This window comes from Elgaria multicarinata, chromosome 2, assembly GCF_023053635.1.
Source record: "Elgaria multicarinata webbii isolate HBS135686 ecotype San Diego chromosome 2, rElgMul1.1.pri, whole genome shotgun sequence".
In the NCBI taxonomy this organism is placed as follows: domain Eukaryota; kingdom Metazoa; phylum Chordata; class Lepidosauria; order Squamata; family Anguidae; genus Elgaria; species Elgaria multicarinata.
The window spans coordinates 1,344,913-1,371,250 of NC_086172.1; the positions used below are offsets into that span (position 1 = coordinate 1,344,913).

Here is a 26,338-nt window from a genome sequence, read left to right on the forward strand (position 1 = left end):
TATTTATTTCTTTATTACATTTATATACCGCCCCACAGCCGAAGCTCTCTGGGTGGTTTACAACAGTTAAAAATGGTAAGTATTGACATCCTGGAGATCTAGAATTGGGCAAAGCCTCATCTCCTTTCAGTATCATGAGTAAAACTTGTTACCGAGATAACAATGTGAGGCTTGTTCTATGCCGTCTTTTGCCAGGACGGTCTGTAATTCTTGCCAAAGGACCAGCAATGGAGCTGTCAGTTGGAAAGTCCCAAGCAGAGAGAAGGTGTTGAACTTGAACATCATCCTCTGGATGATGGAGAGGACCCAGAAGTCCTTTGTTATGATGGTCAAGACTGGCAGAAAAGAAGCCAGGTGAGTTTCAAAAACAGGACGTAGAGCAGAAGGACCATGAAAAAGGGAACAGTCAATGGCGATGCTTGTTGCCCCTGTCACCTGTGCTGCAAAAACTCCAAAACCTGGCTTTCTCAGCACTGGAGCTTGCTGTGCTGAACCTGACTGCTAGTAGGGATGCTGCATCACAAAGGAACAATACTAGCAATGTTACGTGTATAGAGGTGGTGGCTGGCTCAGTCACAGACTGCGCTGTGCACTCAGAATTCTTTATCCTGAACCTGATCCTCCCTCCCCCTCAAGCCATTTAGACAGATGAGGTGCTCTTCCGTGACTGTTTTATACTATGGTGCAGAGCTGCAAAGAGCAGAATCGTCACTGGTCGAGAAGACTCAGTATTCAGAGTCAAACATCGGGTCTTGAACAGGTTGCTTTTTTTGCCAGCAAAAGTGTCAAGAACTGCCCTGCATGGGTGAGTCTTGTCTGCTCAGACACTGGAGGCTGGAGGCAGGTCAGGGGGTGATTCCAACCCCAAAACTTGTATAGGTTGTGGCGAGGCAGGACATGCCCTCAGATTCAGCTGTAGTCCTCTTGGGCACCTCCACAGTCTCAGTGCCCCTTCTCCACAGAATGGTGCGGTGGATCATATCGGTTCCCCCGGCTTGCTTCATGAAAGCCTGACAGTGTGGCAAAAAAGGCATGGGAACATCCCCGTTGGTCGGGGGAAGTTTTCTCCTGCCCTCATTGGACACACATCCAAAGAGGAGCCCGAAGAGCTGGAACCGGGGAACTGCCAGATCATGATTCTTAAAGGAAAAAATGAAATAATTTAAAAAATGAAGTAAAAGGCAGAAGAATGACAGACACAAGAAAAAGGAAGAAGAAGAAATCTCAGTAAAAACATGCTTTCAGACTAACTGAATGCAGAAAAGTTCCCTAGCGAGGCCACCACAGCAGTGGCTGAAAGAGAACAGAGGGCCTAAGAGAGAACCCGCTAAGGGCGTGTGCACAGGGAGGGCAGGGGAGGGTTCCTGTCACCATTCCTCAGCTATAGAAGTTCCCTGAAACAGAGCCCAAATCTATGATGCAAGGAGATCATGAAGAAGAACCAACCTTTTAAGTTTCCTCTCAACTTTGGAGCTGGGGGGAGGGGTGACAGCTGCACAATTGCCAGGTGAGTGGATTTAATGAAGCCTGGCGGGGAGGCTATATCGTCAGTCCTCCCCCCCACTGTGCTCTCACAAATATTTCCCACAGGGAGAGTGCAGGCACCCCAGAGGAGCAGCTCCTGTCTCCTCTACCAACCTAAAATTATTAAGATTTTCTGGGTCCAGGCTTTTTTTTACCACCACCTCTTTCAGACAACCTGGGACCCCTCCCTCTTGCAATGAGGCCTTAATCACCTTCTTGGACCAGCAGGAGTGGTCTCATAAACCAGTCCAAGCACCTTCCCAACATCCTCAAGTGGTACCAGCTGAAACACATTTAACACTGTTTTTAACTTTTGTAAACCGCCCAGAGAGCTTCGGCTATGGGGTGGTATATAAATTTAATAAATAAATAAATAAATAAATAAATAAATAAATAAATAAATAAGGGAACAGGACAAAACTGTGCTCTGAATACCTCACCTGTTTCACCTGCTGTAAGGCTGTAGTTTAAGTCCTGGCAGATGCAAGGTATTTTATCCTGGAAGTGCCTAGAAGCGTATTACAGCAGGATCAACAATGTTTTTAGGACCAGCACATAATAGGCCTTGGACAATCCTGAAAAGCTCTGCTGGGTGGCATATAAGGTATTCAACAGAGGCATTAAGAAGTTGATTCTTTGCTGCCCTAACTGCCCCTGAATATATGTGACTATAGGCACACACCAGTGTTCAAATGCATCTACTATAGGGTGACCATATGAAAAAGAGGACAGGGCTCCTGTATCTTTACAAGTTGTATTGAACAGGGAATTTCAGCAGATGTCATTTGTATATATGCGGAATCTGGTGAAATTCCCTCTTCATCACAGCAGTTAAAACTGCAGGTGCCCTGCCCTCTTTTAAATCTGGTCACTCTAGTATAGCTCCTGCAGCTTTCACTGTTGTAATGAAGAGGGAATTCATTCATTCATTCATTTATTGCATTTTTATTGCATTTCACCAGGTTCTCCATACATACAAATGACTCCTGCTGAAATTCCCTTTTCTATGCAACTGTTAAAGATACAGGAGCACTGTCCTCATTTTCATATGGTCCCCCTAATCTACTAGGAGTTTTCCCATCTGCACTCAAGCGGTCTTCTATTTTGCTTTATTGCTTTCGGCTCTGGAGCAGACCATGGAGCAGTATGAGCTTAACTTTGGAGAGGGTGCTCAGGAGCAATCATGTTAACCCCCTGGGTCATTTCTGCATTCCATAGATCAATCAGGGTTTCAGCAGGAGAGCCAGCCCTATAAGCTGGAAATCTCCCCCAGAGCCCTCTGGAAACCATCCCAATTCATTAGTCTCTGGGGGCAGACTGCCTTAATAGGTTCCCCACCCTTGCAGAGGAAAAAGCTGCCATAGGTCTAAATCTCAGTAGGCAATGATCTGACTATGACAAAGGGACTGATTCAAAGTCCCCCACATTCAGATCACCATCTTCATGTTCAGTTGAGGAAAATGCAGGTTGCTTACCTGTAACCGTAGTTCTTCTAGTGGTCATCTGTACATTCACACACTATGGGCTTCTGCGCCTGCGCAGGACCAGTGTCGGGAGCTTCAATAGCTGAGTATGACTTTTGGCGGGATCCCCACCCACCATCCCACTGCGCATGTTCAGGGGGTCCCGCCATGCTCCTCAGTTCCTTGAGACCGCGTCAATAGAACCAAGGATAGCTATACATATATGTATATATGCATACCGCATAATAATGTGTGTGTATATATATATATATATATATATATATATATATATATATATGTGTGTGTGTGTGTGTGTTCATACAGTAATATGCGGTTAGACAGACATGCATGTCTATGTATATGCTCAAGCAAGATGAACAAATACATGTGTGTGTGACAGGTGTCACATTATAATGTAGTATACCTCAAGCCTGAAAGAGACAAGAGGGGATGGTGGGTGGGTTGTGTGAATGCACAGATGACCACTAGAAGAACTATGGTTACAGGTAAGCAACCTGCATTTCTTCTGCGTGGTCTCTGTGCATCACACACTATGGGCGAATAGCAAGCTGACTTACTGGAGGAGGGTAGTCTCGTTGGTCGCGTTGATGTCACAGAAGTGAAGATAAGACAGCTCTACCGAAAATGGAATCAGCTCTGGCTCTGACATCTAGTCGGTAGTGTCTGATGAAAGTAGAGGGCTTCGACCAGGTGGCCGCTCTACAAAGTTCTTGAAGTGGGATTCCTCTGGAAAAAGCCATAGAGGTGGCAATGCCTCTGGTAGAGTGTGCTGTCAGAGGATTAGGTACAGGTAAATTTTGCAGTTGGTAGGCAAGTCGGATTGTCTGGGTGATCCATACTGCAAGCCTTTGTGATGATACAGGTGAGCCTTGGTTTGGCTTACCATACGCAAAAAATAGGCGTGGGGTAGTTCTGAATGACTCGGTTCAAGATTTGTAAAATGCAAGGGCTCGGCGGACATCGAGACAATGCAAAGTTGTTTCTAGTGGAGAAGAAGGCTGCTTGAAGAAAGTAGGGAGAATGATATCCTGATTGAGATGGAAAGATGTCACAACCTTTGGAAGGAATTGTAGATCTGGTCGAAGCGTGACCTTGTCAGGGTGGAATGACAGATATGGTGGGTCGACCCGAAGGGCTGTGAGTTCAGAAGCTCGACGGGCGGATGTGATAGCCACGAGGAAAGCTACTTTCATCGAGAGGAGGCGCATGCTGATGGATACTAAAGGTTCGAAAGGTTTCACCGTTAAAGCTTTTAAGACGACTGACAGGCTCCACTGTGGAGTGATGCGTCTTATTGGAGGAAATAAATTTTTAGCACCTTTTAGAAATTGTTTGATGAGAGGGTGAGTGAAAACAGAATGTCCTTGAATTGGAGGATGCTAGATGTACTCGGAGTGAAGAATTTTTAAGACCTGAATCCACAAGATGTTTAAGAAAGAGGAGGATATCCTTGATGGAGCAGTTCTGCGGGTCAAATTTGTGTTGTATTGCAAAGGATCTGAATCGGCGATGTTTGGCTCGATAGGCTTTACAGGTAGATGGTTTCCTTGCTGAACGTAATATGTGTTGTATTTGAGGGGGGGATATCTAATGATGATTGTTGATTTTCCATGCAGTTAGTCAAAGTTTTTGGAGATCTGGGTGGTGAATGTGTCCGTTGTTCATCGTGATGAGGTTCGGTATCGTGGGCAGGTGGATGTAGGTGTGGTTCGACATGGAGAGAAGGGGAGCGACCCAGGACTGGCGAGGCCACCAGGGGGCTATGAGAATTGCAGTCATTGGCTCCGTCCGCAGCCTGGCAATAACTGTGTTGAGGAGCGGAAAGGGTGGGAATATGTAAGCAAAGGTGTGTGCCCATTGAATCTGAAAGGCATCTCCGAGAGAGGATTTTCCATGCCCAGCTCTGGAGCAGAAGAGTCGGCAGACAGCGTTGGTTTGAGAGGCGAAGAGATCTATGGATGGAGTTAGCGGAGAAACAGTTGGAGGAGGATGGCCTGGGAGAGTTCCCATTCGTGGGTCGGGGAGAAGGTGCGACTGAGGGTGTCTGCAACCTGATTGGACTTCCCCGCAATGTGGATGGCCGTTATCGAAATGTTCTTGGCAATTGCCCAATTGAAGATGTTGAGGGTTATATTGAGGAGTGTAGTGTTGTGGAGCGTGTCCCTCCTTGTTTGTTGAGGTACCACACGACTGAGGTGTTGTCGGACAGGATCAGGACGTGCTTGTGTAGGATGTTCGGCTCGAAAGCGATGATTGCTTTGTATACCGCTAAGAGTTCGAGGGCATTGATGTGTAGTTTGCGCTCGCTGGTGGACCATCGACCTTGGGTGTTGAAGTGATCGGTGTGGGCGCCCCAACCGAGGTTGGACGCATCGGTTGTAATTGTGATGTCTGGTTGAGGTTGTCGAAAGGGCATGCCTTGACGGAGATTGCGTGCTTGAGTCCACCACAATAGGGAGGAATGAATGTCTGGTGGAATGATGAGGTGAGTACGACGTGGATCGGTTGTGCCGTTGTAGGAGCGTATGAGGTATGCTTGAAGAGGGCGCATTCGTAGGCGCGTATACAGTGGATGCCATGAGGCTGAGGAGGCGTTGGACTGTCCAGACCGTTGGAGAAGGTCGACAGCGAATTGCGTGTGTTTGAGCGATGAGGGTAAGTAGTCGTTTTTGAGGTAGATATGCCGTGGAGGTTACTGAGTCTATGTCGACTCCGATAAAGGAGATGCGTTGGGAGGGAAGGAGGTTTGACTTTTCGTTGTTGACACAGAGGCCTAGAGAGGCAAGAAGGTCGAGGGTGTATGTGGTGTCTCGGCAGGCTGTTGAGGAAGATGGAGCCGTCAAAAGCCAGTCGTCGAGATAAGGAAAGACTGTAATTCCTTGGGTGCGAAGGTGTGCACACACCGGTGCCATACACTTTGTGAATACTCTTGGGGCAGAGGAGAGTCCGAAGGGAAGAACTGTAAACTGAAAAACGTCGGTTCCGATGGTGAAACGGAGGAGTTTGTGATGGGATGGGTGAATTGCAATGTGAAAATACGCGTCCCTTAGATCGACGGAGGTGAACCAGTGGTTTTTCCGAAGAAGGGGAAGGATGTAAGCCAATGTGGTCATTCTGAATTTTCTTGGTGGAATGTATGAGTTGAGATTTCTGAGGTCTAAAATAGGGCGTAGTCCGCCGTCGGTTTTCGGTACGGTAAAGTATCAGGAAAAGAATCCTCGGGTGATGTTGGTGGAGACTTTGCAGATGGCTCCTTTGCTGAGGAGGAGACGGGATTCGTCTATGAGAGGTTGTGATGGGGAAGTAATTTTTACAGTAACGAGAGGTGGAATGTCTTGAAGTTCGAGGCGGTAACCTGTTAGGATTATGGTGAGAACCCAGGTGCCGTTTGTGATGTTGGACCAGGTGTGGTAGAATGGTTTTAGTATGGAGCCGAATATTGGTACTAGTGGAAGAGAGTGGTTGTCAAAGACGACATTTGGGAAAGGCATCCATCTTGGAACGGGGCTGATGGAATCGTGGAGGTACTTGTCGCTTGGGTTGGTTGAATTGTTGCTGGTAACGATTGAATTTGTCATGATGTTGTTGTTGGTGATGGTGTTGGTACCTTGATGAAAAGGAGGTTTGTGGGCGATGCCACTTTCTTTTATAAGACGGAAGGAAAGAGGGTTGGGAAATTCCCATTTTCCGTGCCGTGAGGCGAGCTTTTTGAATGGTATCCATCGCTTCGTCGGTGGTGGAATTGAATAGACCCTCACCATCGAACGGAAGGTCCTCGATTCTTGAGCGGGTTTCAGGGGTCAAACCGGCAGCACGAAGCCAAGCATGGAGACGGAGAGCGACGGAACCAATCATAGACTTAGAGGCGCAGTCGGTCAAATGACGAGAAGCGTTGAGTTGGAGACGGGAAATTTTAGCCGCCTCGGCGTGGAAAAGCTGGGCGAGTTCCCTCTGGTCACCCTGAAGGTGTGATGTCAGAGAGGCCATTTTGTCCCAGAGAAATATCTGGTAGTGCGCCATAAGGGCGGTATAGTTGGCTACCTTAATAGTCAGAGCTGCAGATGAATATAACCGTCTGCCTATTATGTCGAGTCGACAAGATTCCTTATTGGAAGGTGTAGTGTGGGTTTTAGTGGAACGACCCTGTGAGGATTCAACAATCACGGAGTTAGGTTTAGGGTGGCTAAAAAGGAAAGAGGCGTCCTTCTCTTGCACCCTATAGAGACTCTCGAGTCGCCTAGATGTGATACCGAGAGTGGTTGGTGTCTTCCAGGACTGTCGAGCAATATGCAGGAGTCTCGGGAAGAGCGGTATCGATACCGGAGGTGTACTATCCGGATAAGCGGAGTCAAAAATAGGGTCAGAAATGTCATCGGATGGTTGCTGAGCATCTATGCCAAGGGATTGGGCCATTCGAAGGATTTGTTCCGTAAAATGGTCGGTATCATCGGAAGGAGACGGGTGTTCAGTTGTGTCGACGGCGTCAGTTGGTGATGGTACCGATCTCGGTACCAATACGATGAAGATGAATCCGATTGATAGTCATTGTCGGAAGGAGAAGGCAATCTGCGTTGATCATGGCGTCGTTGTTGTATTTGTAGGGAGCGTTGTAACGATGCAAACCTAGGAGGTACCGGCGGAGGCAGTGGAGATTGCGTGCGCGGAACTGGTCTTTCGCGGTATGGAAAACGGTGATATGCCGTGGTGAACTCTTGGTCCCGACGGCGGTCAGGTTGTTGATCTCGACGACGATACGAGTCGCGAGGCCCTAGCATGGACCAATTGGAATCGGAGTCCCAGTCACGGAGTGGAGAACGTAATCTGTTTTTTGTTTTGCTTTTTTTTTTTATAATTTTTTTTTATTTTCTACAATACTTAAACATACACATTTACATTCACATAAAAACAACAACAACAACATACTACATAATGTTCAATTTGAATACAAAATCTTATCTTAATAACATAATCAAAATAACCTACAAGTGCACCCCCCACCTCGGGATCTCATTCCTGATTCCAGAATCTCATACTTTCTTCTGCTGGTGGTTTCCCACTTCCTTTTGAAAACACAAATATTAGGAACTGTTTCCAAATTCCTTCAAAATCATTTGATTTAGCTATACCTCTTCTCCATTTAATATTACTTGTTAATTTATCATTAATAGCTATATCCCATACTTCTTTATACCATTCTTCAATAGAATATTCCCCTTGAATCTTCCAGTTCCTAGCTACAATCAATCTTGCTGCAATCAACAAATTCGTTATCAGTTCCTTAGTTTCCTTTTTACATTTAAAATCTTCTTCAAATAGTGACAGCAATGCAACTTTTGGTGTTCGTTCTATCTTCATTTCCACAATTTCTTCAATCTCCAAAAACACCATCTTCCACAATTTCTGAACATAGTTACATTCCCACCACATATGCAAATACGTTCCTTTAACCCCACAACCTCTCCAACAATTTTCTGATTGCTGATTGTTTATCTTATTCAATCTAACCGGAGTTAGGTACCACCTCCATACAATTTTATAATAATTCTCTTTTATTCTTACTGACATATTTCTCAACGCTCTTTGTTTCCATAATCCCTCCCAACCCTGTTGTCCTATTTGTACCTTCAAATCTGTCTCCCAAACCATTTTACCCGAATTATCCACCGTCCCTTTCTCTACCAATATTCTATATAATTCACTCATCAACCCTTTTAACACTGTTCTTTTCTCCCTTTCATTATCTTTCTTAACTATTAGTTCCTCGAACTTTGTTAATTCTCTACACTCTCCATTATCTCTTACCCACTTTTTAGTCCACTGTTCTAATTGCCTATAATTTAACCAAGTTAATTTTTTATCCTTCAAAACCTCTTCCATATCCTCTCTTGTACTCATTCCTCTTAACCAATCCTTTAATTTCATTTTATTTTTTTCTATTAAAACTTTACTTAATCTACTCTTTAATTCCTCTGGGAAATTCTTCAACATTATTACCGGTGACAAAGGGGAGCCGCTTGGAAGCAGCTCCCCTTTATATTTACTCCAAATTTCCCAGTGAAACCTCAAGAGCGGGTTATTTATACTTTCCACCCATTTTTTTTTCCCTTCCATAAAAAATACATTTTCCAATTTAGTCTCTATATTACTCGTAATTTTTTCTTCCATCCAATCTAATTCCCCTAATCCTGTAATTGCCTCCACTATATATCTTAATCTATTAGCTACATAATATAATTTAATATTCGGGAGACCCAATCCTCCCTTTTTTTGGCTCAAATACCATTTACTTTTATTTACCCTCGCTTTCTTATCACCATTACAATAATTATTTATAATCCTTTGCCAACTTTTTAGCTCTAATTCTGAAATTTTTATTGGTAGCATCCTGAACACAAAATTAATCTTTGCTAAAATCTTCATTTTTATTAATGCTATTCTTCCAAACCAAGATAAATTTAACCTTTTATATTTTTCCAATTTTGCTAAAATCTCTTTTTTTAACACATTTAAATTCTCTTTCTCTAAACTCTCTAATTTCTGCGTAATTTTTATTCCCAAATATCTAATCTGATTCTTAACTCTAATTTCTCTTCCCTTTTCTTCCCAATCCTTCTCTTCCTTTTTAGTATAATTAAACAACATCAATTCTGATTTAGACCAATTTATTTTTAACCCCGTGATATCCTCAAATTCTCTCAGTTGCTGTTTAATTCTCCCCATCTTCTCTATTGGATTCTTTATCGTCAACAACGTGTCGTCTGCAAACATATTCAATTTAATTTCCTTCATACTACCTATTCGTTCAATCTCCTCATCTTCTCGTATTGCATTCGCCAATAATTCCATTACCATTACAAATAGGACTGGTGAGAGCGGACAACCTTGCCTTGTCCCTCTGGCTAGTCGTATCTTATCTGTCACACCATCATTCACTACCACTACGGCTGTATTTTGAGAGTATAACTGTTCTATTATCGCTTTAAATTTATTTCCAAACCCCATTTTATTTATAACCATCTTTAAAGCTTGCCAGCTCACACAATCAAAAGCCTTAAAAATATCCAATGCCAGAATTCCCGCTTTAACCCTAGACTTATTTATCACCTGTATTGCATTTAATACTCTTCCCACTAAATTAGGCATCTGTCTACCTGCCACAAATCCACATTGATCCTCCCCTATATATTCCTCTATAAATTTATTCAACCGCCTTGCTAAGATAGTTGAAAAAAGCTTAGCATCTTGGTTTATTAATGAAATAGGTCTATATGAATCAGGGACAGTCAAATCTTTATCTGGTTTTGGTATTAAAATTATTAATGAGTGTTCCCATGATTCTGGCGTTCTATCCCCTTCCAATATGGAATTAAACAAATTTATTAATTTTGGTATTAAAATTCCTTTAAAAACCTTATAATATTCTGGTCCTAAACCGTCTACCCCCGGTGATTTACCCGGCTTCAGGTTCTCAATTACTTCTTCTACTTCTCCTTGCGTTATTACCTTCTCCATTAACTCTTTATGCTCTATTTTTATTCTCTTCTTTATATATTTTTCTATATAAGCTTCCAACTTTTGTTTTTGAGTATCCTTTCCCTTATACAATTCCTGATAAAACTCCTGAAAAATCTTTACTTTATCCTTCATTGTATGACAATACTTCCCTTGTTTATCCTTCAAAATCCCTATCCCGTTCCTGGCTTTTTCTTTTTGTGTGAGCCTGGCAAGCACTTTAGAATTCCTGTTACTGTTTTCAAAATACTCCCTTTTCATATATATTAAATTCTTTTGAACCTCCTCTAAATTTAAATTTTCTAATTGTTTTTTCTTTGCCTGTATTTCTATTAATTTATATTTATTTTTATGTTGCCAATAATCTTTCTCCATTTTCTTAATCTCTTCCTCCAATTGTTCCTGCTCTGCTACTTGTTGCCTTCTTAAATTACACATTTCTCTAATACATATCCCTCTCGATACTGCCTTCACGGTATCCCAAACTACTGCCCTTGACGTTCCTCCCTTCTCATTAATTTCCCAAGCCTCTATCATTTCTCTTTGCATTTTTTCTACCACCTTATTATACTTCAAAAGTTTTGTATTTAGTTTCCACCTAAACGCTTCCTTATAATTCTTTTTAACTGTAAATTCTAAACTTAACAATGCATGGTCCGTTACCTTTATTACCCCCATTTCCATTTTACATACCTTACTTGCAAACTCTTTTGAAACCATTATATAATCTATTCTAGAGTATGTCTGATGAACTGAGGAGTAATAAGAAAATCCCGGATTCAAGCCATTCAGTAAACGCCAACAATCTACATAATCTTTTTCTTTTACTAGTTTATTCAATATAGTAATATTATTTCTTTTTTCCACATTTGTGGGGTTTGATCTATCCACTCTATTATTCATTACCATATTAAAATCCCCAGCTAAAATTAGATATCCTTCCCTAAACTCCTCTATTTCATTAAATAAATTCATAAAAAACTCTCTATGTTTCTCATTAGGGGCATAAACATTTACTAATGTATATTGTTCACTTTCTATTTTCCCCTTTATCATAAGATATCTACCATTATCATCCTTTCTTACAGTTTCCAATATGAATCCAGTTTTTTTTGAAATCAAAATTGCTACTCCATTTTTCTTTGACGTCCCTAATGTCTTCTCATAATAAACAGACCACCTTGTCCGGATTTCATTTACGCCATCAAATTTTTGGTGTGTTTCTTGCAACATAATAATATCCGATCTTTCTTTATTTAACATTTGTTCTATTCTCCTCCTTTTCACGACTGCCCCCAGACCTTTAACATTGAGCGTTGATACTTTAATATTCTTATTCATAATCACCCTTTTGATTTTCCTTCCGATCCCATGTGCTCTGCAACTCATAAACATATACAACACCAGATATAAAAATAAACCCTAAACCCCCCTTCATCCCCCTCCCTCCCACCCTAATGATCCCCCCCAACCTCTCTTCCCCCCCACTACTTTCCCCCTCCCCATATCCCCGTGAGTCTATTACTCCGGCCATCTAACTTAGGGGAGAGGGGGGAGGCGGCGCCCCGCCATAACGGCACGATCCCTGTATTTAACTACTTATCATATTAATTATCTCATAACAACATTCCACATTTACCCCGTCCCAGACGCCCCGGCTACGGCTCCATTCTCATCTCCAGCTCCAAAACTTGCATCATTACATAACCCCAATCTCTTCAGCAGCTCCTTGCCTTGCTCCAGAGAGGTTACTCTATGTTCACCCCCAGCATAGGAAAACTTTAAAAAAACTGGGTAACCCCAAGCATATCTCACTGTATTTTTTGTTAACGTTTCAGTTATTTGCTTAACGCTGCGCCTCCATTGGAGTGTTTGCTGACAAAGATCGTTGAATACTTGCGCTGTTTTGCCTTTATATTTAATCATGACCATAGCCCTCAATTTCTTCATCACTTGCTCTTTTTTGTAGTAACTGCCAAATCTCACAAGAATGTCTCTGGTTGATCCTCTATACTTTGCTCCTCCCACTCTATGGATCCTTTCAATATCACAGTCTTTTATATCCAGATCTGGCATCATATCGTTGAACCACTTCAAAACTATTTTTCTCAAATCCTCTCCTGGTTCTTCAACAAATTGTTTAATGCGTACATTGCAACGCCGCTCCTGATCTTGAAGTCGGATCAGCTGTAGATCTTGACTTTGAAATTTTAGCTCACAACTTTTTTCAAAGACATCCTGTTTTTTCACAAGTGCTTTAACTTCCACATCTAGCTTCTTTATCTCTCTATCATTAGCCGCGATCTTATCTGCTAGCACCCCCATTCGTGAAGCTGCATTTTTTTCATTAATATCCATCTTCTTGCTCAAAGTGGCAGTGCTATCTAGAATCAGTTTCTTCAATTCTTCCAGTGCAGCTGAAATTGGCTCCGTGCCAGAACCCTCAGCCATTTTGATAGATCCGTCTGAATCACTTCCAGAACTTTGTAAGTCTTTTTCTACAGACACTTTCTCAAGACGGGCCAAATTATGGTTAGAAGGATGAATTCTTTGCCAAGTAGCCTTCCCCGGGGTTTTTTCCCCTTTTTTTCTGATATACGGCATGGATCTATTTTTAACTCTCAGTCACTGTCCCGATTACAATCCACCGCGTCTCTCTCTTCTTACATAGATAAACACTTTATTCTTCGATGCTCTTTTTTTTTTTTTTTTAGAGGGGTGAATTTACTGCCAATTAAACCTTTCTCTCAGATTAGGAGCATATAAATCATCACTTTATCAGACTAGAAGACAGGAGAGCTTTAACATTCCAAAGTTAGTTTCGCTTTCTGCTCCCCCCTCCTTCCGTCTGCTTGCAGCCAGAGAACGGGCTGTTTTTCTCCTCCTTATTCTGAGTCTGCTTCCAAAAAAACAGGATTTTCACCCTCTCTTAACAATCATAATCCTCCTCCTTCACTTTCATTAACGACCCATGCCTTTATAGATGAGATAATTAGCTTTTCAGATCCCCCCCTTCGGGAGCTCTCAAGAAGAGACCTTACCCGTCATGACGTCCGGCTCCGCCCCCCAGAGAACGTAATCTGTACGAAGGAGGGCGAGTGGCCGCTTGAGTAGAAACCTGTTGCTCGGAAGGTTGTTGGGATGGAATTGGTTGTGCCAATGGGATGGCTCTAGATGATAACGGGGAGTCCCGGAGTTCACCCTACCGTAGGCAACGGTACCGAGGGGAGTGGTGGTGATGTCGGTGGCGACGGTACCGACGGTATCGGTTGCGACTGCGGAGTTGGAGGGCGAGACAGAGGGCGTGGCTCCTTTTCTTGGCGAGGTTTTTTCTTTTGCTTTCCGTTGTCCGCCTTATGATCCCTTGCCCTTTTTGAGAGCTTTTTAGCTGTTACAAGGGTATGGGATTTCTTGCCCGTAGGTGCCCGTTGTTCCATGATAGGACATAGGGGCTGGGCAGTCGATGTCGAGGCCTGCGGAATTGGTTCATGAACCGATTCAAGGGCCTTTTTCCAAAGTAGAGCTTTCAGTCGATCAGCTCTATTACGTCGAGACTGTTTGGATAGCTTCATGCAGCACGAACAGGCTTCAACGATGTGCGACTCGCCCAAACGTAAGAGGCACAAGGAGTGTCCATCAGAAAGAGGGACCTTTCCATTGCAGGAAAGGCATCTTTTAAATGGGCCTTTGTTAGAGTCCGACATTAGAATGGAAAATGAAAGTAAGAATAGCAAGACTAACAGTGGTTTTTTTTTTTTTTTTTTTAAGGAAGAATAAAGGGAGAAAGAAAGAAGGAAAGATAAAGAATACGGATAGAGGTAAGAATGTACGAAATCTCAGCTAAATATTCTCTTCGAAGACGAGCGAAGCTCCAGACGTGCTGGTAGCAGCGTGGTCGAAAGAGAACTGAGGAGCATGGTGGGACCCCCTGGACATGCGCAGTGGGATGGTGGGCGGGGATCCCGCCAAAAGTCATACTCAGCTATTGAAGCTCCCGACACTGGTCCTGCGCAGGCGCAGAAGCCCATAGTGTGTGATGCACAGAGACTACGCAGAAGAACCAAGGGCATGGTTAGATGAGGGGGGTGGAAAGGTAGGTTTCGTGATTTTATGATCATGAGATCATTCTCATCTACATGTGGTACACGATGTCCCAGGAGAAAGAGGATGTCATGCCCGCCATTTTGGATTATTTTTTTATCCGAAAAGAGTGCAGGAGCGCTCCTACGAAAAAGTGAGTATTTTTTTTAAAAAAAAACAACTCCCGCTCCCCCCTGATGGGCATGGAGCTCCTAATGAGTTTTGTGGCCCATGCCCGAGTCCCTGCTCCTTGTGGTTACTTGCAAGGAGCCGGGACTAAACCGTGATGGCGGGCCTCACGTCCCGTGGTCTCGGGATCATCCTGAGACCGCAGAGAAAAACAGGAAACAAGGGTATGGCGATATCCCAGGGCAAGGGAGGGATCACCCCTCCCTGCTCCCGGGATGCCCTGTGCATCATGTGGATGCACAGGGACGATCCCCGGGATATTCCTTGGTCTAGCCATGGCCGAAGTGTACAGTATGCCCTACTAGGTAGATTGGGCCGCTGACATATTTGGGAATCCCATGGTTGTCATGGAGACCATGAAATCCTGAGTCACCCCAGACAAAGTGCCCCCAGCTTGAATGTTGACATCCCCCAGGTGCCTTTGTGCAAATTAAAAATAAAAATGATTTTAAGTTATTAGAAATGGTATGCTCAGGAGAATTGTTCCTTCCCCTCTCACTTGCCTATTGCATGTCTGCTAGTGTAGATGGGTCAAAATGGGATGTACACACACACACACACACACACACACACACACACACCCTACTATACTCCTAGTCAACTGTATATCCGCATGCAGCTTACAGCAGAAGATCAAAATTGGTGATAGGTATTACCAGTCTTGAAGATCTCTTTGTTCCCTTTTCAAGATAAATTTTACGTCAAATTAAATAGAAAAGCAAATTTGTGGGGGGAAATCTTCAAATTTTCATGAGGAACAGAGTTCACTGTGGAAATACACAAACCTGTAACATAACCTCCAATTGGTTTGAGGCTGTCAAACTGCTTGTCATACTTCGTTCGTTCTTCAAAAGTGATAGCCCACATATTTGGGCCTCCTGGAAGACAAAATGAAATGCCTTTTTAAAACCATTTTAACTAAGAATTGTGGTGGTTTGGGGGGAAGCCTTTGCTTCCTAAGGTATAATGGCTGCATTCAGACAACACAATAGTCAATGGTGGGTTAACAGTCAACTCCATGGTACTCACCACATGATATGATTACAATCAACCGTGGTGTGAATTAGGGCCAGCGTCAAGTTGACTATTAGACAACGGTGTGTTTGATTGACACATCCCTCACCCTATCTCTCCCCCAGTCCTCCTGCTGGTATCCCATCAGCCATTGCAAGTTTTGCCGGCTGGATTAGAGCAACAGCCATCACTTTGGTCACTCTTGCCAGGGGACTCTGTAATCGCTGAAAATAACCAACTGTGTGTAGCAAAATAGTCAAAGGTGACACAATAACCAACAGTTGTTCAAATAATCACTGCACAGTGTTGGTTACTTGCATTGGTTATTTCAGCTGAATGACCAACCGTGGTGTGAAAAAGTCCGACAGACAACACAATAACCAACCATAGACTACTTAACCCACCATTGGTTATCATGTCACCCAAACCCAGTTATTATTAGACCAAGTGCTTTCATGACACACCTTGGCCGAACCAATTTGTAAGGAATGCAAATCACAGTTAGATGATAGGATCTCTTTTTTGCTCAGATTACAAACACACGGTCTAAACGTGCTGATTTTCAGAAAGTAGCTACTTTTGTCTTTTCCCCAGCCTCCCACCCCAGCTCTCTCTCTTTTGTATTATACATGACTATGGTGGCAAAGGCTCAGCCCAGGCATCACAAATGCCTAGCAAGGTTGCATAGTCTCTACACTGGATACCCAGAAGATTATGGTAATGCAAAAACCTGTAATTTTCAAATAACTTGTAGTTCTGTGATCCAATCAAATAAAGAAACTGTGCCTTAATGTTACTTTAAAAAGCTTCTAATGTGTATTATAGGTTGCTCTCTGCTTCTTGTCTAACAAGAATATAACTGACTGTGTTACAAACTCAGAATAGATCTTCTTGAGTATTTTTCATAGTTTTTATATTGTATTTTATATTACGGCTTTATACTGTTGTTTTATACTTTGAATGGTTTTAATTTTTGTGAACCGCTCAGAGAGCTCCGGCTATTGGGAGGTATAGAAATGTAATAAATAAATAAATAAATAAATAGTTTATTTTAAAATAAAATTTTAAATATGTTGTTTTGTAACTCTACACCTGTAGAACATGACTCTGCAGTGCTAAAGGAAGTGTTTAATCATTGTATTTACCTTCTTGTCCAGTCCTACCGGCTAGTTACCAGCTCATTTACAGTTTTATGCCACAGTGACCTTAAAAATAGGGTCGTAACCTGATTAATAGACTAAGGGCACAATCCTATGGGATGTGCCCTCTTTCTCATAAACGAGTATCCAATTCAGAGTGGGAGGCACCTTGTACCTCCTGCTCTGTATTTTAGATAGAGGTGTGATTTTACCTGTCTAGCAGAGCCTTTGGGAAGGAGGAGGGAAGGAGGCTGGGTACAGCTGAGGATACTTCATATTCACACATTCCCAGTCTCCTCCCCTCCCCCGATAACACCCCCTTTGACCCCCTACAAGCGCCCCTTTGCAAGCTCATAACAGCAGCCAGCATGGTTCTCTCCATGCTAGCTGCGAGGAGCACCGTTTCCTGGCTCCAAGCCAGGAAACCAAAATATCTTAGATCCCCCAGATGCTGCCTAGGGGGCATAGGATTGCTCTCTTAAACTCATATGAACTTGATTCAAAAATACGATCTTTGCCCATAATGCAAATTTAATTGAAGGATTAAAATACAAATTTGCATTATGGGCAAAGATCGTATTTTTGAATCAAGTTCTATGCTGCCTTTGGGTTTTTTTGGTGATACAATACATGTGTTGCAAAAATCTCATAAGATTTTTCCCATGTGTGAGAGAAGAGAAACAGTGCTTGATGACTACAATATTTTTTAAGATGATGTTTCATATCTAGAATTTTTGTATTATACATAATCATTCTTTTTGAAAGGAGAATCTGCTACCTGATTAACTACAGACACCTTTTTAATCAATTAATGTGTTTTCTTTTATTAGAACTCCATCTTATTATGGGGTAGGGTGAGGGACAGGTTGGCCAATTCATTATATTATGTTTAGCCTGGAGAAGAGACGATTGAGGGGAGATATGACAGCACTCTTCAAATACTTAAAAGGTTGTCACACAGAGGAGGGCCAGGATCTCTTCTTGATCCTCCCAGAGTGCAGGACACGGAATAACGGCTCAAGTTACAGGAAGTCAGATTCCGGCTGGACATCAGGAAAAACTTCCTGACTGTTAGAGCAGTACGACAATGGAACCAGTTACCTAGGGAGGTTGTGGGCTCTCCCACACTAGAGGCCTACAAGAGGCAGCTGGACAAGCATCTGTCAGGGATGCTTTAGGGTGGATTCCTGCATTGAGCAGGGGGTTGGACTCGATGGCCTTGTAGGCCCCTTCCAACTCCTACTATTCTATGATTATAAAATGTAGGGGGGGAAATCATTTCCTTCCAATTTCCTCAGAATAAATTCTGAAACAAGCATAAATTTTAATGAAGCATGAGGGAGGAGGAAACATTATAAACATGTATTTGTTAACATAAATCTTTCAAGAAAAATGTAGAGAAAATAGGATTTCACAATGAGATATTGAATTCTTTTTACAATAATCAGTAAAAGCTTTCCACTTTACTTTAAAGGCATCCCATCTCCATTTATGTTCTTTTGTTCTCATATAATTAATTTATCCCTCACTGTTAGGTTCCATGTTTTATTGTACTAGTCTTTCACAAAGGAAGTCTTTTTTCCATGCAATATCTAGCAGCAGCAAACAGATAAGATAAAATTCCTTGTGCTTTTAATCTACTGACCCTTTTCACTGTTACACTCAAAAGGAAAATTACTGGGTCCAAAGGAATTTCATAACACCATCTTATGACCACAGAACCTTATCAAGGAAACGCCTGCTGGATCAAGAAATTTCACTTCAGAAGGACCTCTTCAAATACTGAGTAATTGCTGAGTAGGAGAAAAGGCCATATTTCGTATTGTTTGAATGTTGTGTGCATACACCCACTCAGGCAGCTACTATTAATATCAGTTATTCAATCAGCAGTATTCAAGCAGAAATGTAAAGCAATGGTTTAAACGAATTACTTCTTTTTCCTACATCAAAGCATATAGGATAGAGTTAGCTGTTGTTGTTGTTGTTGTTGTTGTTGTTTTGTCATGGTCCCTATGGCTTTAACAGGCAGAAATTCAAAAGTCACAGACTACCCTACAATTTGGTCTTCATATCCAGGAAATTTTTTGACTGAATTTCTGCTTATTAAGTAGTTGCTAAAGATACAGGAGCCCTGGCAGAAAAAAGGAGGCAACCCTATCTTAAGGTGTTATAATGCCTGAAATTGTCTAACATAGCCTGATAACAAGTTTTAACCATTCCACCCCCAATGCCTTTAAATTGGTGTTTACAATAGACCAATGTTAATACCAAAATGCAGATGAAAGGGTCCCACCAAAGTGGTGGAGGAGAAGCCTTCCATGCACCTGGGCCCCAGCTTCAGTCCCTTAGCAACTCCACTTCAAGGAATTTCAGACATATTGGAAGGAGGCAGAGTAAATAATACTGGGCTAGATGAATCAGTGATTTTACCTCGTAGAAGACCATAGGTTCACTGGCCTTTACATAGATTAATAGTTAAATCTAGTTAGAAACCTTTTTAAATACCAAAAGTAAGGTATTATATCATATGGTATGTTAACCTGGTACTTCGCTCACAAAAAAAAGATAGCTCGTTACGTGTACATTGCAAGTGATAGGACTGCAATACTGTATGGTAACATATCTAGAGATTACGGCTGTGTGTGAAAAGAATGGATCACACCTCTTTTACGTTTTAGAGGAACAAACTGCATCTTCTTTTAACCAAGGCACAGTAAATGCCGCTTTGCAGTCAGTACAAGTAATAGTTCTTTACGAACATAATAGTCAAGCCTATATTAACCTCTATCATAAACATTTGCAACACTGAAATAATGCCATTTTGCCAGCCTCGTGTTTCATGAGCATAACTGAACATTCCAACCTCAGCACTTATTAGACTAGCATAACAAATTCTGCGATTATAGGACTATTTCCTACAAATGATCAGTCTTACTTTGCAAGTGAAAAAAACAAAGGAGTGATAAACTAGTATGAAATAACAAAGCTGTCTTCCAAATTAATAATTTTTTTTCATGTTAGTCCAACATGCAATGCCCATCATATTAATAAGTAACTTTCATCATATATTAAAAAAAATATGTCAGATGTTTATACAATGATATAAAGCTGAAGAGATCAGAGCACTGTCACATTATTCACTGTGTATGTCACAAGCCTTTAAATACCTGCAAAACTAGTAGATGCTTCAGAGGTAGAGTATGCTGCAGTGTATGCTTGAGCAGAGTGTTCACAGAACATACAAACACTATGAATTTAATTATGTAGGCAACAAGTACATGTTATTTTGTGAATTGCCCCAAATCCAGAGTGTTTGAGTTGTTAAATGCTGCAATGATGTAGAAAGACTATTTTTCTTGCTTTCACGGAGTACCATAAACAACTTACTTACCATTTATGGCTGTAGGAATCTGAGCCATCATGGTCCTGAATGTTCCTTGCTAGCTCACAGCCATCTGCAACCTAACAGCATTATACCATTAATAATGCAACAAATGCAAAACGAAGCTCAGACCCTGCAAAACAAAATGAAAGTGTACCCTGACAACAAACCATACAGGGCTGCTAAAGAAGCTGAATTAACATCTGGGTGGGAGATGGAGGATTTGTACTAGGTGAAAAAAAGATGCAGTCCCAAAGGGCAGTCTTTTCTTAAAGGAAAATGTTACAATTATGGTGTAAGATATGGCCAAAACTCATTCAAAACATGAATAGAATAAAAATTACATACTATAGTAGTACTTTTTAAGGATTATCATCCCTGATCGGCGAGTCTCTGTGCTAATATCTGTGCTAAGATCTTGGAAAAAGGAATCAAATACAGGAAAAGACAGAATACTAACATAGTGTCTTCAACTATCCTTGGATTGATAAAACCAGTAATTGCTTTTCCATTTCAAGCTGCAAGCAGAACAGGAACTCTGCTTCAACACACACAGTGGGGTGTTGGGTGACAATACACCCAGTTTTCCCTGGATACGTCTGGGTTCTTGCTCCTGCCTGGGACGTCCGTTTTTTAAATATTTCTAAAAAATGTCTGGGGAAACCCCAACATCCCAGCTGCGCCGGAAACCTTGCATTTCACAAGACTTCTGGGATAAGGCGTCTGATGCCTTCCAAGATGTCAGACATCTCACCCCAGAAGTCTCGTGAGGCGCAAGACTTCCAGGAGATGCGGGGAAGCCACCACTTTGCTCGTTGGCATCCTTGCCTCTCAGAGCTATGGAGTGATGAATCTGCCTGGCGCTCCAGCCAGCTGCCTCCTGAGCAGGCTTAGGAGATAGCAGGACACAGCATTAGGCAGATGCGTTGCTCTTGGAAACTCCCATCTAGCAAGACTTCCGGGAGAGGCGGGGAAGCCACTGCCCTCACTGACTTCCCCACCTCACCTGGAAATCCCCCGTCTTGCGAGACTGCTGGGATGATAACCTCATCCCAGAAGTCTCACGAGAGGCGGAAAAGCCAGGATGCAGCAGCTCGAGCAGTGTGCAATGTGTGAGCTGCGTTTGCCAGGCACGATGCTTCCCTTCGCCTCACGGGGCATTGGCCAGCTGCTGCTGCTGCTGCTGCTGCTGCCACTGCCACTCGCATCCCAGCTCCCTGTCTCTGTGGCTGTAAGCAGCTGCAACAGAAGCAGCTGCAACCAAACGAGGAAGCCCATCCCCTCAGTGCCCCCCTTCTCAAGCGGGGGGGGAGGGGAACCAGCTGAGCTCAGTCTCGGCTCTGTTGCCGGATTTGCTTGTGCTCTGAAGCCAGCACCATCACCTGCCTCCTGTTCCTCACGTCTGCCACGGCCAATGAAGGGAAGAGGAGCTGTTACCCTTTCCCTCTTCGTTGCCCCTTCTCTTGCTTCCCTCATCAGGAGCCTTGCAAAGGTGCCAGAGAAAGAGGCAAACGTGCGTCCCCGGAGATTCCACGCTGGATTTTTTCCCAGACAAAGAAACAGGCATAGGGCCAGAGTTGCAAAGTGCAAGTTCGATGCAAAGTAGCACCACTTCAGACGGAGCCAGGCACGTGCTGCTGGTCCTCCTAGGAAGTCTGGCTGCTGATTCCACTTCTCTTCCATTCCCCACACAGATCCCCTTTTCTCTTTCACACACACAATATTGCTTTATTCTTGGGGGTGTTCCTGAGCTCTGTTATCCCCTTCCCTTATTGTTTTCTCCCCACACCCTTTATCCTAGGAAGGTTCTGTGTCTTGTGCTACCTTAAAAACAGAGTGACAGCATAATCCTAAATTCATAGAATCAAAGAATCATAGAGCTGGAAGCGGCCTATAAGGCCATCGAGTCCAATCCCCTGCTCAATGCAGGAATCCACCTCAAAGCATCCCTGACAGATGGTTGTCCAGCTGCCTTTTGAATGCCTCTAGTGTGGAAGAGCCCACAACCTCACTAGGTAACTGGTTCCAAGTTTTTCCTGATGTCCAGCCGGAATCTGGCTTCCTTTAACTTGAGCCCATTATTCCGTGTCCTGCACTCTGGGAGGATCAAGAAGAGATTCTGGCCCTCCTCTGTGTGACAACCATTTAAGTATTTGAAGAGTGCTGTCATATCTCCCCTCAATCTTCTCTTCTCCAGGCTGAACATGCCCAGTTCTTCAGTTTCTCTTCATAGGGCTTTGTTTCCAGACCCCTGATAATCCATATTGCCCTCCTCTGAACCCCCTCCAGCTTGTCTGCATCCTTCTTGAAGTGTGGTGCCCAGAAGTGGACACAGTACTCAAAATGAGGCCTAACCAGGGCTGAATAGAGGGGAACAAGTACCTCCCGCGATTTGAAAGCTATACTTCTATTAATGCAGCCCAAAATAGCATTTGCTTTTTTTACAGCCACATCACACTATTGGCTCCTATTCTGCTTGTGATCTACAACAATTCCAAGATACTTCTCGTTTGTAGTATTGCTGAGCCAAATATCCCCCATCTTGTAACTGTGCATTTGGTTTCTTTCTCCTAGGTGTAGAATTTGGCATTTATCCCTATTAATTTCATTCTGTTCAGCCCAGTGCTCCGGCCTATCAAGATTACTTTGAAGTTTGTTTCTGTCTTCCAGGGTATTAGCTATCCCACCCAATGTTGTGTCATCTGCAAACTTGATAAGCGTTCCCTGCACCTCCTCGTCCAAATCACTAATAAAAAGGTTGAAGAGTACTGGGCCCAAGACTGAGCCCTGTGGTACCCCACTCGTTACCTCCCCCCAGTTTAAGAAGGTACCGTTGATAACCACTCTTTGAGTCTGATTCTGTAGCCAACTGTGAATCCACCTAAGAGTTGTTCCATCTAGCCCAGTTTTAGCTAGGTTGTTAATCAGAATATCATGAGGCAGTTTGTCAAAAGCTTTGCTCAAGTCAAGATATATGACGTCCATAGCATTCCCACAGTCCACAAAGGAGGTTACCCAATCAAAAAATGAGATCAGATTAGTCTGACAGGATTTGTTCTTGACAAATCCATGTTGGCTTCTAGTAATCACTGCATTGTTTTCAAGGTGTTTACAGATTGACTTCTTTATAATCTGCTCCAATAATAGCGTTGGATATATTTAAGGCGTTTGATTGTGTGAGTTGGCAAGCACTAAAGAGGATAATAGAAAAAATGGGGTTTGGAAATAGATTCAAAGGTATAATTGAACAATTATACTCACAAAACACAGCTTCAGTGGTGATAAATGATGGAGTTACAGAAAAGATACAATTGTCCCGATGGACTAGACAAGGATGTCCACTCTCACCGGTCCTATTTGTATTGGTTATAGAACTATTGGCAAATGTGATAAGAGAAGACGATATTATAGAGGAAGTAGGTTGCAATAATAAAATAATAATAATAAAAATAAATATGTTTGCAGTTGATACATTATTGACAATTAAGAATCCATTAGAAAAAATGGAAAGAATTAAGCAACATCTAAAGGATTTTGAAGAAATTACGGGATTGAGAATAAATTGGACAAAATCAGAGATGATGTTTAATTATACTAAAAAGGAAGGGAAGGATTGGGAAAGTAAGGAGAAGAACATGAAAATTAAAGAGATGATTAAATATTTGGGAATTAAAATTACAAAAGATTTAGAGGATTTAGAAAAAGAGAACTTGAATAATTAAAAAAAAGAAGTTATAGATAAATTAGAAAAATATAGAGGATTAAATTTATCGTGGTTTGGAAGAATAGCTTTAGTAAAAATGAAGATATTACCAAAGGTAAATTTTGTGTTTAGAATGCTACCAATAAGAATATCTGAAAAAGAGATAAAAAGTTGGCAAAATATTTTAAATAATTACTGCAATGGGAATAGGAAAGCGAGAATAAATAAAAAAGGTGGTATTTAACACAAAAAGAAGGAGGATTAGGACTCCCAAATATAAAATTATATTATGTAGCCAATAGATTAAGACATATAGTAGAAGGTATGTTAGGAGTGGGAGATTTAGGTTGGTTAGAGGATAGAAAAGGAATGGATAAAGAGTGGAAATTGGAAAATATATTTTTTAGAGAATATAATAAAAAATGGGGGGAAGAAATAGAGAACCCCCTTCTAAAAAATCACTGGGAAATATGGCGTGTATATAAAAAGGAGTTACTTCCAAGTATTTCTCCAATAACACCAGTGATAATGTTAGGAAAATTTCCAGGGAATTTAAAGGATAAATTATGGAAAATATTAATAGAGAAGGATATAATGAAACTAAAAAATTGGTTAAGGAGGATGAACACCCGAGAAGAAATAGAAGAGGTATTAAAGGAGAAGAATTTAACATGATTAAATTATTTTCAATTAGAGCAATGGACAAAGAAATGGTTAAAGGATAATGGAGAGTGTAGAGAATTAACGAAATTTGAGGAGATGATTTTAAAAAGAGAAATTGAGAAAGGAGAAAATAAAATGATAAAAGGCTTAACGAGTGAAATATATAGAATATTGGTTGGGAAGGGGGAGTCAGAAAACATGGGCAAGATGGTGTTGGAAACGGATTTGAAGATACAAATAGGGCAACAGAGTTGGGAGAGAATATGGAGACTGTGGGCCTTGCTAGATGAGGCCCGGTTTCCCTGCTGTGCGTCCACATGACGCACAGGAGAATCCGGCCCCAGGCCGCACCGAAGCCTCCCTTAACATGCCATAAGCGAAGTCGCTTATGGCGCGCCTTTTCCGTAGTCCTGGCCTGAGGCCGGGGCTGCGGAACGTCTAGCAAAGTCCGTGGCTTTTTGCAGCTACTCGCTCACGAGTAGCAGGGAAAAGCCACGGACTGGGCACAGCGCTCAGTGCTGTGCCCATCGGGCCAGGGGGGGATCCCGGGGGGGGGACATGGCGGGGGCTGGCACAGGGCAACACGGGAGACGGAGGAGGAGGGCTGGCACAGGGCGACATGGGAGACAGCAGAGGAGGGCTGGCACAGGGCGACACAGGAGACACCGGAGGAGGGCTGGCACAGGGCGATACGGGAGACGGCGGAGGAGGGCTGGCACAGGGCGACACGGGAGACGGCGTAGGAGGGCTGGCACAGGGCGACACGGGAGACGGCGTAGGAGGGCTGGCACAGGGCGACACGGGAGACGGCGTAGGAGGGCTGGCACAGGGCGACACGGGAGACAGCGTAGGAGGGCTGGCACAGGGTGACACGGGAGTCGGCGTAGGAGGGCTGGCACAGGGCGACACGGGAGACGGCGTAGGAGGGCTGGCACAGGGCGACACGGGAGATGGCGGAGGAGGGCTGGCACAGGGCGACACGGGAGACGGCAGAGGAGGGCTGGCACAGGGCGACACGGGAGACGGGGAGGGAGGGCTGGCACAGGGCGACACGGGAGACGGGGAGGGAGGGCTGGCACAGAGCGACACGGGAAACGGGGACGGGGAGGGAGGGCGGGGAAAGAGTGGGCAGGAGGCGTGGAAAGGGATCAGGAGCAGATGGGGGGGTTTAACTAAAAAAACCCACTTACCTTGTCCGCAGTCTTCGGGGTGCATGTGGCCCCTTTAACAAACAAACAAAAAAAAAATGTCTGACACTGCAGGGCTTCCGTCGTCCCTGCGCATCGGCCGTCTAGGAGGCGGGGCGGCGCTCACTAAAGTTAACGCGCCGTCGCCCCGCCTCCCTGCCGGCTTATCCGGCAGGGTCTAGCAAGGCCCAAAGAGTGTTGAGAAGTATGTCAGTGAGGATAAAAGAGAACTATTATAAGATTTTATGGAGGTGGTATCTAACCCCAGTGAGATTAAATAAAATAAGCAAGCTGTATTAAGCAAATAGCTGGAGAGGATGTAAAGAAAAAGGAACATATTTACATATGTGGTGGGAATGTGTATTTGTTCAAAAACTGTGGAAAATGGTGTTTAAAGAGATAAATGATATAGTGGGAATGGAGACTGAAGAGATACCCACAGTGGCATTGCTATCATTATA

The 26,338-nt window shown here is 43.0% G+C and overlaps 1 protein-coding gene across 2 annotated transcripts in view; it reads right to left on the reverse strand.

The window, feature by feature from the left end:
- Positions 1-26,338, reverse strand: part of ITSN2 (intersectin 2) — a 199,386-nt gene that overhangs the window by 158,425 nt on the left and 14,623 nt on the right. The window contains exons 2-3 of one of the 2 annotated variants that reach the window (XM_063115903.1): positions 20,334-20,404; positions 15,575-15,667 (exon numbers count right to left, since the gene is read on the reverse strand). In XM_063115903.1, the coding sequence (XP_062971973.1) occupies positions 15,575-15,667; positions 20,334-20,364 (124 nt within the window). In that variant the 5' untranslated portion in view covers positions 20,365-20,404. Of the gene's footprint in view, positions 1-15,574; positions 15,668-20,333; positions 20,405-26,338 lie in introns of those variants that run through there. The other variant, XM_063115904.1, reaches the window with a different exon arrangement.